General features: G+C 42.0%; 1 protein-coding gene across 2 annotated transcripts in view; it reads right to left on the reverse strand.

Moving 5' to 3' along the window:
* The window catches only part of LOC106609109 (TBC1 domain family member 22B), a 186,020-nt gene that overhangs the window by 86,675 nt on the left and 80,165 nt on the right, over nt 1-19,180 (reverse strand). For both annotated transcript variants that reach the window (XM_014207531.3, XM_014207530.3), the window contains exon 10: nt 16,863-16,969. In XM_014207531.3, the coding sequence (XP_014063006.1) occupies nt 16,863-16,969 (107 nt within the window). The remainder of the gene's footprint in view (nt 1-16,862; nt 16,970-19,180) is intronic.

Below are 19,180 nucleotides of genomic sequence, written 5' to 3' on the forward strand. Positions count from 1 at the left end.
AAAATAACTACCCAAAATGCATGACAAACACTGGATTAGGTTGAAAATTTGAATATTTTGAAACATGAATAGATATGAAAAAAAATGTATTATTGTATACCATCTCAGTAGTCGATTACGCGTTTTAATAAAGCACTGAATAACTTTATAAGATGATAAAATGTTGTTCTTTCACGTGACGCTGCAAAGAAAAATGGGTGCAACCAAATTATGGACTGGTGCCACCAACTGAAAATGTTTGTCTGGAGCCTTGTTCTCCCTTCTCCTTTACTCTCATTCTCCCCCTCTCCCTGGCTCTTCTCCATGTCTCCCCCGCCTCCTCCTGGGCACAGTTGAATGAATCTAATTGGCAGGGGTGCGCTAGGGTGAGATATTCCCCCAAACAAAGACTGGCATCACCCTTCCCTGGGCTCCAACCACAGCCACCCCCACACACACAGACACACCACACACACAGGAGCAAGCTGAACCCGGGCAGAAGCTATGAGTCACGGTTCATTTTAAACATCCCGGAGCAGTAATAACAGGATAGCAACCCACTGCACCTCTCACTATATCGCCTCAACATTGGCTACACCAGCAGGCTGCACCAGCCTCCCACAGCAGGGACCCTTTAGCTCACAGCTAAACCAGCATATAGTCAAGTGTGTGTCTGTGTGTGGTCTCTCCAGTTGCTAGTGAGACAGGTATTACACAAACCTTGACCTTAATCCGGGCGCTCTAGCTATGTCAGGGATGGGCCCCCCTTTGAAGGATCAATTCCCCCCAGGCGGGGTCTCAACTTACTTTTGCGAGTTCGAATAGTAGAATACACAAGGTGCAATTTAAACATTTATTTGTGCGTCAACCGTTTCTCTCTTGTTATGTCAGTCACCGATAGTCAGCAAAAATATTTTAGATTACAAAATCATACTGAACAAAAATATAAACATGATATATCCCATAATGTAAAAGATCCCATAAATTTGCCATACGCACAAAAAACATCTCCTGGCTAGTAAGCATTTATCCTTTGCCAAGATAATCCATCCACTTGACAGCTGTAGCATATCAAGAAGCAGATTAAACTGCACGGTTATTACACAGGTGCGCCTTGTGCTGGAGACAATAAATAAGGCCACTCTAAAATGTGCAGTTTTGTCACACAACACAATGCCACAAGAGGGAGTGTGAAGTTGGCATGTTGACTGCAGGAATGTCCACCAGAGCTGTTGACAGAGAATTGAATGTTAATGTCTCTACCATAAGGCACCTCCAACGTGTAACCACACCAGCCCAGGACCTCCACATCCTGCTTCTTCACCTGTGGGATCATCTGAGCCCAGCCACCTAGAGAGCTAATGAAATTGTGGGTTTGCACAAACAAAGAATTTCTGCACAAACTGTCAGAAACCATCTCAAGGAAGCTCATCTGTGTGCTTGTCATCCTCATCAGGGTCTTGATCTGACCGAAGCTCGGTGTCGTAACTAACTTCAGTGGGCAAATGCTCACCATCGATGGACACTGGCACACTGGACAAGTGTGCTCTTCACAGATGATGGCAGAAAATATGTATGGTGTCGTATATGTGCGAGCGGATTTCTGGATTCAACTTTGTGAACAAAGTGCCCCGTGGTGGAGGTGGGGTTATGGTATGGGCAGGTATAAATGACGGACAACGAACAGAATTGCATTTAATCTGTGGCTATTTTAATACAAGGAGATACCTTGACGATATCCTGAGGCCCATTGTCTTGCAATTCATCAGCCATGTTCATGTTTTAAAATCAAAAAATGTTTAATGGTCACATACACATATTTAGCAGATGTTATTTGGGGGTGTAGCGAAATGGTTGTGTTCCTAAACTCAGCAAAAAAATAAATGTCCCTTTTTCAGGACCCTGTCTTTCAAAGATAATTCGTAAAAATCCTTGTAAAGGGTTTAAACACTATTTCTCATGCTTGATCAATGAACCATAAACAATTAATGAAAATGCACCTGTGGAACAGTCGTTAAGACACTAACAGCCTACAGACGGTAGGCAATTAAGGTCACAGTTATGAAAACTTAGGACACTAAAGAGGCCTTTCTACTGACTCTGAAAAACACCAAAAGAAAGATGCCCAGGGTCCCTGCTCATCTGCATGAACGTGCCTTAGGCATGCTGCAAGGAGGCATGAGGACTGCAGATGTAGCCAGGGCAATAAATTGCAATGTCCGTACTGTGAGACACCTTAGACAGCGCTACAGGGAGACACGACGGACAGCTGATCGTCCTCGCAGTGGCAGACCACGTGTAACACCTGCACAGGATCGGTACATCCGAACATCAAACCTGTAGGACAGGTACAGGATGGCAACAACAATTGCCCGAGTTACACCAGGAAAGCCCAATCCCTCCATCAGTGCTCAGACTGTCTGCAATTGGCTGAGAGAGGCTGGACTGAGGGCTTGTAGGCCTGTTGTAAAGCAGGTCCTCACCAGACATCACCGGCAAAAACGTCACCTTTGGTCAGCCCACTTGCTGGACCAGACAGGACTGGAAAAAAGTGCTATTCACTGAGGAGTCGTGGTTTTGTCTCACCAGGGGTGATGGTCGGATTCGCGCTTATCGTCGAAGGAATGAGCGTTACACCGAGGCCTGTACTTTGGAGCGGGATCGATTTGGAAGTGGAGGGTCTGTCATGGTCTGGGGCGGTGTGACACAGCATCATCGGACTGAGCTTGTTGTCATTGCAGGCAATCTCAACACTGTGCATTACAGGAAAGACATCCTCCTCACTCATGTGGTACACTTCCTGCAGGCTCATCCTGACATGACCCTCCAGCATGACAATGCCACCAGCCATACTGCTCGTTCTGTGCGTGATTTCCAAAAAGACAGGAATGCCAGTGTTCTGCCATGGCCAGCGAAGAGCCCGGATCTCAATCCCATTGAGCACGTCTGGGACCTGTTGGATCTCGAGGGTGAGGGCTAGGGCCATTCCCCCCTGAAATGTCCGGGAACTTGTAAGTGCCTTGGTGGAAGAGTGGGGTAACATCTCACAGCAAGAACTGGCAAATCTGGTGCAGTACATGAGGAGGAGATGCTCTGCAGTACTTAATGCAGCTGGTGGCCACACCAGATACTGACTGTTACTTTTGATTTTGACCCCAACTTTGTTTAGGGACACATTATTCAATTTCTGTTAGTCATCTCTGTGGAACTTTTATCAGTTTATGTCTCAGTTGTTGAATCTTATGTTCATACAAATGTTTACACATGTTAAGTTTGCTGAAAATAAACACAGTTGACAGTGAGAGGACATTTCTTTTTTTGCTGACTTTAGATCCAACAGTGCAGTAATATCTACATTTGAAGTCAGAAGTTTACATACAAGTTTTAATGACTCCAACCTAAGTGTTTTTCAACCACTCCACAAGTTTCTTGTTAACAAACTATAGTTTTGGCAAGTCGGTTAGGACATCTACTTTGTGCCTGACACAAGTAATTATTCCAACAATTGTTTACAGACAGATTATTTCACTGCATCACAATTCCAGTGGGTCAGAAGTTTACATACACTAAGTTGACTGTGCCTTTAAACAGCTTGGAAAATTCCAGAAAATTATGTCATGGCTTTAGAGGCTTCTGATAGGCTAATTGACATCATTTGAGTCAATTGGAGGTGTACCTGTGGATGTATTTCCAGGCCTACCTTCAAACTCAGAGCCTGTTTGCTTGACATCACGGGAAAATCAACAAAAAATTGTAGACCTCCATAAGTCTGGTTCATCCCTGGGAGGAATTTCCAAACGCCTGAAGGTACCACGTTCATCTGTACAAAAAATAGTACGCAAGTATAAACACCACGCAGCCGGCATACCGCTCAGGAAGGAGACGCATTCTGTCTCCTAGAGATGAACTTACTTTGGTGCGAAATGTGCAAATCAATCCCAGAACAACAGCAAAGGACCTTGTGAAGATACTGGAGGAAATAGGTACAAAGTATCTATATCCACAGTAAAACGAGTCCTATATCGACATAACCTGAAAGGCCGCTCAGCAAGGAAGAAGCCACTGCTCCAAAACTGCCATAAAAAAGCCAGACTATGGTTTGCAACTGCACATGGGGAAAAGATCATACTTTTTGGAGAAATGTCATCTGGTCTGATGAAACAAAAATAGAACTGTTTGGCCATAATGACCATTGTTATGTTTGGAGGAAAAAGGGGGAAGCTTGCAAGCCGAAGAACACCATCCCAACCGTGAAGCACAGGGGTGGCAGCATCATGTTGTGGGGGCAAAGTGAGAAGAATATATATATTGAAGCAACATCTCAAGACATCAGTCAGGAAGTTAAAGCTTGGTCGCAAATGGCTCTTCCAAATGGACAAGCATATTTCCAAAGTTGTGGCAAAATGGCTTAAGGACAACATAGTCAAGGTATTGGAGTGGCCATCACAAAGCCCTGACAAACCTGGCTCAGTTACACCAGCTCTGTCAGGAGGAATGGGCAAAATTCACCCAACTTATTGTGGGAAGCTTGTGGAAGGCTACCCAAAACGTTTAACCCAAGTTAAACATTTTAAAAGGCAATGCTACCAAATACTAATTGAGTGTATGTAAACTTCTGACGCACTGGGAATGTGACGAAAGAAATAAAAGCTGAAATAAATAATTCTCTCTACTATTATTCTGACATTTCAATTTTTTTTTAATCAAGTGGTGATCCTAACTGACCTAAGACAGGGAATTTTTACTAGAATTAAATGTCAGAAATTGTGAAAACTGAGTTTAAATGTATTTGGCTAAGGTGTATGTAAACTTCCGACTTCAACTGTATTTACCATATCATATGGCGATAGAAACATAAACCTTTTACCTTATCATAAGTAGACATAATTGCAATTAATGAAATCCTTCCAATAGAAATAAAAACAATTTAGTTACGAATTGAACTTTAATTAAATGAGTTGACTGTTCACATGGGATGATTTTACTGAACAACAAAAGGGAATATTGAATGATCACCAATGATCCATCGCATCTCCCAAAAACATTTTCAACATACATCTGTAAAATGATAGTCTAGAAACTAAACCTTTGGTTGTCATCCTCTCAGGCTTCCATGTCTTATCCCTGGACCTCCTCAATGTCCACGTCTTGAACATCAGACTCATAGGCCTCATCTTCATTGTCACTTTTTAACCTTGATGAGGATGGCTCGTTGTCAGGCTCAAGAAGCCTACATTTTGCCCGGATTGCCACCAATTTTTCAACCCTTGTATTGGTCAGCCTTTTGCGTGCTTTGGTGTGTGTGCTCCCCATAAAAGGACCAGTTGCGCTCTGAGGCGGCTGAAGTTGGTGGGATTTGGAGGATGATGGAGGCAACAGGGGAAAAAGCCTCAGATCCACAAAGTCCCTTCCACCAGGTGGGTGATGAGATACTATATGTTGGCACGACTGCCATATTGCATCTCCATCCCAAAGCCCTTGCTTGGAAGTATACTTCGCCAGACTGCCAAGAACCTTGCCCTCATCCAGGCCAAGGTGACGAGACACAGTAGCGATGACACCATAGGCCTTGTTGATCTCTGCACCAGACAGGATGCTCTTGCCATATTTGGGTCCAACATGTACGCTGCGGCGTGTATGGGCTTCAGGCAGAAGTCTTCACGCTTTTTGATGCATTTCAGAACTGCAGTTTCCTCTGCTTGGAGGAACAGTGAAGTGGGCAGGGCAGTACGGATTTCTTCTCTTACATCTGCAAGCAGAGTCTGAACATCAGACAGGATGGCATTGTCTCCCTCAATGCATGCAATGGCTAATGCTATAGGTTTCAGGAGTTTCAGGCTGCTTACCACTCTCTCCCAAAATACATCATCCAGAAGGATCCTCTTGATGGGGCTGTCCATATCGGCAGGCTGTGATATGGCCATTTCTTGGAGAGACTCCTTCCCCTCCAGGAGACTGTCAAACATGATGACAACACCACCCGAACGGGTGTTGATGGGCGGCTTCAATGTGGTGCTCTAATTCTTCTCACTTTGCTTGAAGAGGTAGATTGCTGCTATAAAAATACATTAATGCAACACATTTGGCAGAAAATATCTTCATTTTCATCGGATGACAACAGAAGTGCAACGCTATTTAGCTGGCAGCCACACAAGTAAATGAGCTTATGATGAAAAGGCAATGTCTTTTTTTTGCAAAAATTATGCATGGGCATCCTATTTCTAATGTTTATCATAGAAAGAATGTAGGCAGATACACTTCCTAAGTTAATCTAGCATTTAACCAAAGGAAAGTGGTCTGGCTACACTGAGAAAAGAACTGGAGAAAAGTATCTACACATCAGTCAGAGCACTGTCTGCTGATAGAATGCCCTTTCATGAATGAAATCTCATCCTAGTGGAGAAGTGCAACTGAAGCACAACATTTGTGTGATGCCGAGCAGAAATTACAATATGAAGAATTTTAGATCTGCTTTTAAAAAAACGCAGCAAGATATTTCTTGTGTGTTTTTTCTTTCTTTCCTGCGTGAAAAAAAGCTGAATTCTGCATTAACTAGCAAGTTAAACTTAGGGGTCACGTTATCTAAGTAAGTTGCTGAATTAATAAGGTGACGGCGCATCAAATTGTGTTAGCTTTCTGCTGTGTTTGCAAAGCCAAATCCCTTTGGATGCGACATCTGTATAACTGCCGCTGCTACCTTGACAAAGACACAGCGTGTACACATGCTGCTCCAGAGCCAGTAACGTTCTTCCTTCAGACAAGCCTGAGTCAAAACTTTGTTCATTTGCAATGTCTCTTGTTCATTTTAGCTTGTAAATGTCAAAACTCACCAAAAATATAATTTGGTAGCTCCTACCTATGTACACATTTATGAGCTAGCCTCTTACATCTAGACATTCCGCTAGCGGAACACCTGCTCCAATATCCAATGATAGGCGTGGCGCGAAATACAAACTCCCCGAAAATCCGAAAATTTCAATTTTTCAAACATATGACTATTTTACACCATTTTAACCTCTTACATCTAGACGTTCCGCTAGCGGAACACCTGCTCCAATATCCAATGATGGGCGTGGCGCGAAATACAAAGTCCTCGAAAATCCGAAAACTTCAATTTTTCAAACATATGACTATTTTACACCATTTTAAGGACAAGACTCTCCTTTATCTAACCACACTGTCCGATTTCAAAAAGGCTTTACAGCGAAAGCAAAACATTAGATTATGTCAGCAGAGTACCCAGCCAGAAATAATCAGACACCCATTTTTCAAGCTAGCATATAATGTCACAAAAAAACAAAACCACAGCTAAATGCAGCACTAACCTTTGATGATCTTCATCAGATGACACTCCTAGGACATTATGTTATACAATACATGCATGTTTTGTTCAATCAAGTTCATATTTATATCAAAAACCAGCTTTTTACATTAGCATGTGACAAAAAGGCAAACAAATGTCTCAACTGTCGAGCATAAAATATGCTTACTAGATAACTGACTAAAATATAGTTAAGGAAAATGTATTATATGGCCATGGACAGATCCTTCATTAGACCAGAGCAAGAGGCCCAGGTTTCAGTGTGTTTGTGACAAGAGCACTAAATTACTCACGATAAACGTTCACAAAAAACATAATTATTTTAAGAATTATAGATACAGAACTCCTTTATGCAATCGCGGTGTCCGATTTTAAAATAGCTTTTCGGTGAAAGCACATTTTGCAATATTCTGAGTAGATAGCTCGCCATCACGGGCTAGCTATTTTGACACCCACCAAGTTTGGCCCTCACCAAACTCAGATTTACTATAAGAAAAATTGGATTACCTTTGCTGTTCTTCGTCAGAATGCACTCCCAGGACTTCTACTTCAATAACAAATGTTGGTTTGGTTCCAAATAATCCATAGTTATATCCAAATAGCGGCGTTTTGTTGTGCATTCAAGACACTATCCGAAGGGTAACGAAGGGTGACGCGCCCGGCGCATTTCGTGACAAAAAATTTCAAAATATTCCATTACCGTACTTCGAAGCATGTCAAACGCTGTTTAAAATCTATTTTTATGCCATTTTTCTCGTAAAAAAGCGATAATATTCCGACCGGGAGTCGTTGTTTTCGTTTAAAGACTGAAAATGAAAACATGGAGTCGTCTCGTGCACGCTTGCGCCAGTCTCATTGTTCTCAGATCGACCACTTACCAAATGCGCTACTGTTTTTCAGCCATGGCCTGCAAAGTCATCATTCAATGTTCTGGCGCCTTCTGAGAGCCTATGGGAGCGTTAGAAAATGTCACGTTACAGCAGAGATCCCCTGTTTTGGATAGAGATGATCAAGAAGGCCAAGAAATGGTCAGAGAGGGCGCTTCCTGTTTGGAATCTTCTCAGGTTTTGGCCTGCCAAATGAGTTCTGTTATACTCACAGACACCATTCAAACAGTTTTAGAAACTTTGGAGTGTTTTCTATCCAAAGCTAATAATTATATGCATATTCTAGTTTCTGGGCAGGAGTAATAATCAGATTAAATCGGGTACATTTTTTATCCGGCTGTGAAAATACTGCCCCCTATCCATAACAAGCTAGATTGCCTGTCTTCACAATTCTTTATTTTTGTTTGCACTCGTTAGCATATTTAGCTAGCAGCCACCATGGAAATGTGATATTACTTGTGTATTAAGCCATTAATACCGTAAATCCCGGAATGAAAGAAGGACAGTATGAAGATATGGAAATCTGGATACTGCACAACCCTAGTGTGTGGGCTAGCTAGCCAGTGTTTAACATCTTTGTATGTTTGTGTGTCTGTCTGCATCTAGTTAAGTAGTGCAGCAGATTACTGAAAAAAATGTAAACAGCTAATCCAGACAGACAAGAAGAATTCTGAAAGACTGAGACAACAGAACAAATGGCACTTTAAACAACCATGTAAAACTAGATGCCAATACTAGTTTTATAACACAACAGAAAAGCTAAATTAAAAAGAAGGCCATTTAAGCTCCATTTAAAGTTCAAGCTGAGAGGAATTCATTAATATAATAAAGAAAGAAAAGCCTTTTCTATTCTAGATCTGATACTACTCTCACAGTGGCTTTCACAGTGTTTTATACCACTAATCTCTAGGGGCTCTGAGGTAAATGCTTCCAATTTCCTTCTCTGTTAAGTTAGCTATAGAGCACATTAAAAATAGGCTATATAAACAAGTGGCTCATTAATATCACTGAATGTGTTTTAGCGACAGGGCCCCATAAGGGACCTATTTATTTAGGAGATTTAATAAAAGCGTGCTTCGGATCCTTTGTCCCAGCGTAAATGCTACTACATTCTGTCGACAGCAGCAGTTCCTACAGGAGCACCAGAGAGAGGGTGTGTGTGTGCATGTGACCTTGTCTATATCTAATTATGTGTGTGTGGCAGAGAGGGGTAGGGTCGCATCATTTTGCCCCTAATGGTTTCTAAAACAATCTTTACGGGCCCGAACACCTCTAGCACCTTAATTTGCTAATTTGTTATCCATCCTGTCCCAGCCGTTAACCTATTCTCTCTGATACCCACTACTACCATAGCCACAGAGGAGATGGGGAGTGCAGGGGTTAAATAGCAGAGGAGTGGGGGGTCTGGAAAGCCATTACCCTCTTTGTGTGTGGGTGTTTTATAGTGTGTTTTCAAAGGATGTATGTCGGCTCTTTTGTCTTGCTACTGAATACATGATCAATTCCAAGAGAAAATCCTAGTGTTTGAAGGTGAGTGCACTTGACTAGAGCACCTTTATTGGTCTTTTGGTCAAATAAACACCAACTAAAATACTTCAACTCTGATAACCAGCTTCACAAGCAAGATGTGTGGCCCCTTGCCTCCCTGAGAGAGCTGCTCTCCTGTCTATGACACCATACATCTGTTTACAGATCACCTAGCCGTGCTAATCAGAGATGGGGTCTCCCAGGGCCCAGCACAGGGGTCCGAGGTCGGCGTTAAGCAAACAGCAGCGTGGTGCCGTGTCCCGCTTCGGCGAATCACAGTGGTTTAGGCTGCACCGCTCACATATCAGTCATCAAAAACAACAGCTGGTGATGTGTGTGTACCCACAGCTGTGTGAGTTCACCAAGTGTGTGTGTGTGTGGTGTGTGTGTGAGAGAAAGAGAGAGAGAGAGAGAGAGAGAGAGAGAGAGAGAGAGAGAGAGGAGAGAGAGAGAGAGAGAGAGAGAGAGAGAGAGAGAGAGGAGTGGTCTTGTTGTGTCGTTGATTGAGTGCCATACGAAGAGCCTCTAGAGAGCAAAATCAAAGCCTGAAAAGTCTCTCTCCATCTGTCTCTAAACCTAATGCTTTCAACATAAACAGCAAGGATTAAGGAAATGAATGTTTCCTTCCACACAGGTCATTGTGACATGTAAACTGCATCAAGTGGTGCAGGAGACCAATAGAAGAACAGATAAACAGAAGATGGGGTTAGTTAGCTAGTCTCATGCTTGATTCTGATGCATGCTGGTGCAAAATGAAAGAGAATATGACAAGTGACACACATTGAGTATTGTACATTGCTATATGAAGCAGTGTTTTTGTGGTGTAGTGCCTTCAGGGCAGAAAGCTGTATGTTATTGTGAATTTTACTTTAGAGTTTTTAGGAAACCAAGATTTCAATAATAACGGTCTGCTTTCTATACTAGGCGCAAGGCCATCTAGTGTTGTTAGCCTCATTGAGGCTACATCGCAAATGGCAAAGTATTCCCTATATAGTGCACTTCTTGGTCAAAGGTAGTGCACTATGTAGGGACTAGGGTGCCATATGGGACACATCCTTAGTGTTGTTAGCCATCCTTTGTATTTTCCGTGAATGTCCAAAGATCAAGGTCAAAAAAGCAATTTGCTGTGATACAAAATGTTGTTTACTGCTTAATACCTATTATGATATGTACATCACGATCTTATGTCTTTCCATGGAGATTTAAGAATGCTATGGTGTCCGATAATCTTCAAAGTAAGCATTCCTTTCTACTGCAATAATCAGAGGCAGTCCCTGTCTCTCACACACACACAGACACAGCCCCACACAGACACAGCCCCACACAGACACACACAAACTCCTCTAAACACTGAGTAAAAGCGAATATATATGAATATTCCTGGGTTATAACTGAGTCTACATGTGAAGAAAAGTTGAAGAAAATCATAAGTGCCTGTGAGAATGTACATACAAGTTACTGCGGTAATTAGGGACAAAACAGCACAAAAGGTTGGCTGGCTGGGAGTGCATCCTAATGTACTGCTGCCTCTGAAGAGAGGTGAGTCACCAGCATACAAATGGCCCTCTCTGGAGTAGAGTGAGACTGGAGTGAAGGAGAGGAGAGACCGCCATCTGAATGACAGATACAAAGAGCACAGAAAAGACGACGAGAGGAGAGAGATGATAGAAGTAAGCGAGTTGAGCGAGGTGAGAGGAGAGAAAGAGCGAGCGAGAGATACAGTATGTATATGATTGCCATAGCCTGGTCGACATCCCATGACCATTAATTCCGTGTAGTATATACATTGTATATAACTTATAAGTAATAAATAGTAACCATCATGCATGTACATTTTGTTGTTTATTTATTTGCCATTCTTTCTTTTTCTTTTAGAATCTTAAAAGGTATCTATTGAAGATTACACAATACAACAACAGTAGTGTTGTACCTGTATACATGATTATATGTACTATTATTGTTACTACTCAAATGAACTGTATTTCATTATTTAAAAAAAAAGCATATTGATGAGTTAGTTAAGAAGCTGAGAATACCCCCTAAAAGAAATACCGGCAAATTTTAAATAAATAAAAAATAAATCACCAAAATAAAAATGGGCTTCTTCTATAGAAATAGGTCCTGCCACTCGCTAAATAGTAGAAAACAGATTATTCAGTCGATGTTTCTATCAGTCCTAGACTACAGCGGCAACGTCGACAGTTAAAGTCGGAAGTTTACATACACTTTAGCCAACTACATTTAAACTCAGTTTTTCACAATTCCTGACATTTAATCCTAGTAAAAAGTCCCTGTCTTAGATCATTTAGGATCACCACTTTATTTTAAGAATGTGAAATGAAAGAATAATAGTAGAGAGAATGATTTATTTCTTTCATCAATTTCTTTCATCACATTCCCAGTCGGTCAGAACTTTACATACACTCAATTAGCGTTTAGTAGAATTGCCTTTAAATTGTTTAAATTGGGTCAAACGTGTCGGTTAGCCTTCCACAAGCTTCCCACAATAAGTTGGGTGAATTTTGGCTCATTCCTCCTTACAGAGCTGGTGTAACTGAGTCAGGTATGTAGGCCTCCTTGCTCGCACACGCTTTTTCAGTTCTGCCCCCACATTTTCTAAAGGCTTGAGGTCAGGGCTTTGTGATGGCCACTCCAATACCTTGATTTGTTGTCCTTAAGCCATTTTGCCACAACTCTGGAAATATGCTTGGGGTCAATGTCCATTTGGAAGACCCATTTGCGACAAAGCTTTAACTTCCTGACTGATGTCTTGAGATGTTGCTTCAATATAGCCACATCATTTTCCGTCCTCATAATGCGATCTATTTTGTGAAGTGCACCAGTCCCTCCTGCAGCAAAGCACACCCACAACATGATGCTGCCACCCCCGTGCTTCACGGTTGGGATGGTGTTCTTCGGCTTGCAAGCCTCCCCCTTTTTCCTCCAAACAAAACAATGGTCATTATGGCCAAACACTTCTATTTCTGTTTCAAAAAGTATGATCTTTGTCCCCATGTGCAGTTGCAAACCGTAGTCTGGCTTTTTTATGGTGGTTTTGGGGCAGTGGCTTCTTCCTTGCTGAGCGGCCTTTCAGGTTATGTCGATATAGGACTCGTTTTACTGTGGATATAGATACTTTGTACCTATTTCCTCCAGCATCTTCACAAGGTCCTTTGCTGTTCTGGGATTGATTTGCACTTTTCGCACCAAAGTACGTTCATCTGTAGGAGACAGAACGCGTCTCCATCCTGAGCGGTATGACGGCTGCATGGTCCCATGGTGTTTATACTTGCGTACTATTGTTTGTACACATGAACGTGGTACCCTCAGGCATTTGGAAAATGCTCCCAAGGATGAACCAGACTTGTGGAGGTCTACAATATTTTTTCTGAGGTCTTGGTTGATTCTTTTGGTTTTCCCATGATGTCACGCAAAGAGGCACTGAGTTTGAAGGTAGGCCTTGAAATACATCCACAGGTACACCTCCAATTGACTCAAATGATGTCAATTAGCCTATCAGAAGTGTATGTAAATGTCTGACCCACTGAAATTGTGATACAGTGAATTATAAGTAGAGGTCGACTGATTAAATCGGAAGGGACGATTAATTAGGGCAGATGTCAAGTTTTCATAACAATCGGTAATCGGTATTTTTGGGCACCGATTGTGGCCGATATACATATTTTTTTTTACACCTTTATTTAACTAGGCAAGTCAGTTAAGAACACATTCTTATTTCAATGACGGCCTAGGAACGATGGGTTAACTGCCTTGTTCAGGGGCAGAACGACAGCTCGGGGATTCGTTTTTGCAACCTTCCAGTTACTAGTCCAACGCTCTAACCACCTGCCTTACACTGCACTCCATGAGGAGCCTGCGTGGCAGGCTGACGACCTGTTACGCAAGGGCAGCATGAAGCCAAGGTAAGTTGCTAGCTAGCATTAAACTTAACTTATATAAAACAATAAAACATCAAAACTAGTTAAATACACATGGTTGATGATATTACTAGTTTATCAAGCATGTCCAGCATTGCATATAATCGATGCGGTGCCTGTTAATTTCTCATTGAATCACAGCCTACTTCGCCAAACGGGTGATGATTTAACAAGCGCATTCGTGAAAAAAGCACTGTCGTTGCACCAATGTGAACCGAACCATAAACATCAATGCCTTTCTTTAAAATCAATACACAAGTATATATTTTTAAACCTGCATATTTAGTTAATATTGCCTGCTAACATGAATTTCTTATAACTAGGGAAATTGTGTCACTTCTCTTGCGTTCCATGTAAGCAGTCAGGGTATATGCAGCAGTTTGGGCCACCTGGCTCGTTGCGAACTGTGTGAAGTAAATGTATTCCTAACAAAGACGGTAATTAATTTGGCAGAATTGTACATAATTATGACATAACATTGAAGGTTTTACAATGTAACAGCAATATTTAGACCTAGGGATGCCATCCGGAACGGTTCCGTATTTCACTGAAAGAATAAACGTTTTGTTTTCGAAATGATAGTTTCCAGATTCGACCATATTAATGACCAAAGGCTCGTATTTCTGTGTGTTATTATATTATAATTAAGTCTATGATTTGATATTTGATAGAGCAGTCTGACTGAGCGATGGTAGGCAGCAGCAGGCTCGTAAGCATTCATTCAAACAGCACTTTTGTGTGTTTGCCAGCAGCTCTTTGCTGTGCTTCAAGCATTGAGCTGTTTATGACTTCAAGCCTATCAACTCCCGAGATTAGGCTGGTGTAACCGATGTGAAATGGCTAGCTAGTTAGTGGGGTGCGCGCTAACAGCGTTTCAAACGTCACTCGCTCTGAGACTTGGAGTAGTTGTTCCCCTTACTCTGCAAGGGCCGCGGCTTTTGTGGAGCGATGGGTAACGATGCTTCGAGGGTGGCTGTTGTCGATGTGTTCCTGGTTCGAGCCCAGGTAGGGGCGAGTAGAGGGACGGAAGCTATTCTGTTACACTGGCAATACTAAAGTGCCTATAAGAACATCTAATAGTCAAAGGTATATGAAATACAAATCGTAAAGAGAGAAATAGTCCTATAATAACTACAACCTAAAACGTCTTACCTGGGAATATTGAAGACTCATGTTAAAAGGACCCACCAGCATTCATATGTTCTCATGTTCTGAGCAAGGAACTTAAACGTTAGCTTTTTTACATGGCACATATTGCACTTTTACTTTCTTCACCAACACTTTGTTTTTGCATTATTTAAACCAAATTGAACATGTTTCATTATTTATTTGAGGCTAAATTTATTTTATTTATGTATTATATTAAGTTAAAATAACTGTTCATTCAGTATTGTTGTAATTGTCACTATTTCAAATGCATAAAAAAATAATAATAATAAAAAAATAATAATAAAATAATAATAAAGAAAATCGTCCGATTAATCGGTATCAGCTTTTTTGGTCCTCCAATAATCGGTATCAGCGTTGAAAAATCATAATCGGTCAACCTCTAATTATAAGTGAAATAATCTGTCTATAAACAATTGTTGGAAAAATTACTTGTGTCAGGCACAAAGTAGATGTCCTAACCGACTTGCCAAAACTATAGTTGTTAACAAGAAATTTGTGGAGTGGTTGAAAAATTAGTTTTAATGACTCCAACCTAAGTGTATGTAAACATCCGACTTCAACTGTATATGAACACAGCTGCCACTTCATTAAAGCAGTTAGTTGCAGTTTATCATAGCGCACTGAGCTATATTACAGGTGACAATTTTAGTGCTCATCAAGGCATTCTCTACCAGAAAGTTGGCTGGCCCTATTTGATGTCACGTAGGTTGATACATTGCTATGTTTTAATTTATAAATCCCTTTTACAAAAAGTACCACTGTACCTAACATCTTTACTAAACTTTAGACATACTAGTTACCACACCCGGTTTCAGGGATAACTTTGGAAATTCCTTTGGTCTCTACTGAGTTCGGTAAATCAGCTTTAAGTTCATGCAGCCTTATTTGTTTTAAAATCTTCAAAATGTTCTTCAATTTGATGTTTTGGTGCCTCGAGTGCAATTCAGAAAGCTGATTGAGGACTGTATCACTGATGAATGCATTTGTTTTTTTATGTCTGTGTTTTTCTTTCTGCTTGAATTTTCTATTTATATCGATGTGTGTATTTTCTGTAATGTATGTAATTCAGGGCTCATCTGTAAAAGAGACCTTGGTCTCAGTATGACTCCTTGATAAAATAAAGGTTAAGTAAATGCATCCTCATTGCATTGTAATGTACTTACTGAAATACTGCCCATATGTAATGTACTTACTTAAATCCTGCTTTGTCAATATCTACAAATTGTATTTCATGCCAATAAAGCAAAGAATGAGAGAGAAAGAGAGAGAGAGAGAGAGAACTAGTTCAAGTCAGCACCCTGGTTCCCTGGTGTAATTACACAACATTTCATCCCTAGCGAGTGTTTAGAAAAAAACACAGCGAGACAAAATGGTGGAAGCGGGCACCACCCGGGAACCGTGTCGGGCGTGTGGCTAGCAGCAGCACTCCGCTCTGAACACACTGATGAATGGCTGTATGGATAATATAGCCTTGCCACCTACCTGCCTTCTTCCACTGCCTAGCTACCTCTGTATATGGGGCCAATTACATCAAGGCCAAACACACACTCGCATTCTCACACATACGGGCGCACACGCACACACACACACACGGCTCTAATGCTATGGCTGTAAATCAATAAGCGACAAAGAGAGCGAGAAAGTGAGGAGGCGGACCAGTTCCCTGGGTGATATGCTCAACGCTGCCCGCCACCAGGCTGACGGGTAAAAGGCTGTATCTGGCTACGGTACAGTGCAGAGAGAGAATATGTACCATTCACACACTCTAATTCTGAAGAGATGGAACAGAGAGGGAAAGTGGGAGGGAACAACTAACCTACACACAGGGGACTCTATTGTGACTAAACCTGTATGTATTCATGTGTGTGGCCAAATCAACACACACAATGCATCATAGCTGCACCCCTGGAACTACTACTCCACATTCACATAAATATACACACGCCTAACCGTTCTCTCCTGGGGCGGTGGTACACACATACAAGCACACACACACAGGCACTCAGTGAATGTAAACAGCGGAAAGGAGAATCCATATACCTGAATGCCGTCCAACAGCTTGCTCATGCACCAGAAACTGTCAGCCTCGATGTTCCGCAAAGTCTCCTCCTGCAAGCTGGACACGTCAAAGTTCTCCACCTCCTCCTCTGTACCGAGAGAGAGAGAGTGAAAAAGAGAGTGAATTGGGTCTATCAGCATCACAGCAGGGGCCTTCTATTAAACAAGGAAAAAATAAGAGAAAGATGTTCTTGAAGAGAGCCTGAGGAGTCTTTCTCTCCTTGACGAAGTGTAGTGGTACAGATGGTTGTTCTCAGCGCTTCATGGAGGGTCTCTCTAACAACACCTGTTAACGCGTCAATTTTCTCTCCACCACATTCACACAAACATTACTTACATCATTTTTTTAATTTCACCTTTATTTAACCAGGTAGGCTAGTTGAGAACAAGTTCTCATTTACAACTGCGACCTGGCAAAGAATAAAGCAAAGCAGTTCGACACATACAACAACAGAGTTACACATGGAATAAACAAACATAGTCAATAATACAGTAGAAAACATCAATAAGTAGGCCATGGTGGCGAAGTAATTACAATATACCAATTAAACACTGGAGTGATTGATGTGCAGAAGATGAATGTGCAAGTAGAGATACTGGGGTGCAAAGGAACAAGATAAATAAATAAATAAATACAGTATGAGGACGAGGTAGTTGGATGGGCTATTTAAAGATGGGCTATGTACAGGTGCAGTGATCTGTAAACTGCTCTGACAGCTGGTGCTTAAAGCTAGTGAGGGAGATATGAGTCTCTAGCTTCAGTGATTTATGCAGTTTGTTCCAGTCATTGGCAGCAGAGAACTGGGAGGAAAGGTGGCCAAAGGAGGAATTGGCTTTGGGTGTGACTAGTGAGATATACCTGCTGGAGCGCATGCTACGGGTTGGTGCTGCTATGGTGACCAGTGAGCTGAGATAAGGCGGGGCTTTGCCTAGCAGAGACTTGTAGATGACATGGAGCCAGTGGGTTTGGCGACGGGTATGAAGCGAGGGCCAGCCAACGAGAACGTACAGGCCGCAATGGTCGGCAGTATATGGGGCTTTGGTGACAAAACGGATGGCACTGTGATAGACTGCATCCAATTTGTTGAGTAGTGTTGGAGGCTATTTTGTAAATTACATCGCCGAAGTCGATGATCGGTAGGATGGTCAGTTTTACAAGGGTATGTTTGGCAGCATGAGTGAAGGATGCTTTGTTGCGAAACAGTCTAACCAGACACCTAGGTATTTGTAGTTGTCCACATATTCTAAGTCAGAACCGTCCAGAGTAGTGATGCTGGACGGGTGGGCAGCGATCGGTTGAAGAGCATGCATTTAGTTTTACTTGCATTTAAGTTGCAGTTGGAGGCAACGGAAGGAGAGTTGTATGTCATTGAAGCTCGTCTGGAGGTTAGTTAACACAGTGTCCAAAGAAGGGCCAGAAGTATACAGAATGGTGTCGTCTGCGTAGAGGTGGATCAGAGAATCACCAGCAGCAAGAGTGACATCATTGCTGTATACAGAGAAAAGAGTCGGCCCGAGAATTGAACCCTGTGGCATCCCCATAGACTGCCAGAGGTCCGGACAACAGGCCCTCCGATTTGAACACTGAACTCTATCAGAGAAGTAGTTGGTGAACCAGGCGAGGCAGTCATTTGAGAAACCAAGGCTGTTGAGTCTGCCGATAAGAATGTGGTGATTGAGAGAGTCGAAAGCCTTGGCCAGGTCGATGAATACGGCTGTACAGTAATGTCTCCTATCGATGGCGGTTATGATATCGTTTAGGACCTCGGGCGTGGCTGAGGTGCACCCATGACCAGCTCTGAAACCAGATTGCATAGTGGAGAAGGTACGGTGGGATTCGAAATTGTTGGTAATTTGTTTGTTAACTTGGCTTTCGAAGACCTTAGAAAGGCAGGGTAGGATAGATATTGGTTTGTAGCAGTTTGGGTCTAGATTGTCTCCCCCTATGAAGAGGGGGATGATCGCGGCAGCTTTCCAATCTTTGGGAATCTCAGACGATACGAAAGAAAGGTTGAACAGACTAGTAATAGGGGTTGCAATAATTTTGGCAGATAATTTTAGAAAGAGGGTCCAGATTGTCTAGCCCGGCTGATTTGTAGGAGTCCAGATTTTGCAGCTCTTTCAGAACATCAGCTGTCTGGATATGGGTAAAGAAGAAATGAGGGAGGCTTGGGCGAGTTGCTGTGGTTATGCAGAATGTTGGTTCTTACATCTACAACCAGTCATTCAACCACATCTACTCTCCACAGTCATTCAAATATACAGTACTAATCTATATAAAAATAAAAAATAAATGATCA

Source organism: Salmo salar, chromosome 07 (assembly GCF_965601325.2).
Source record: "Salmo salar chromosome 07, fSalSal1, whole genome shotgun sequence".
In the NCBI taxonomy this organism is placed as follows: Eukaryota; Metazoa; Chordata; class Actinopteri; order Salmoniformes; family Salmonidae; genus Salmo; species Salmo salar.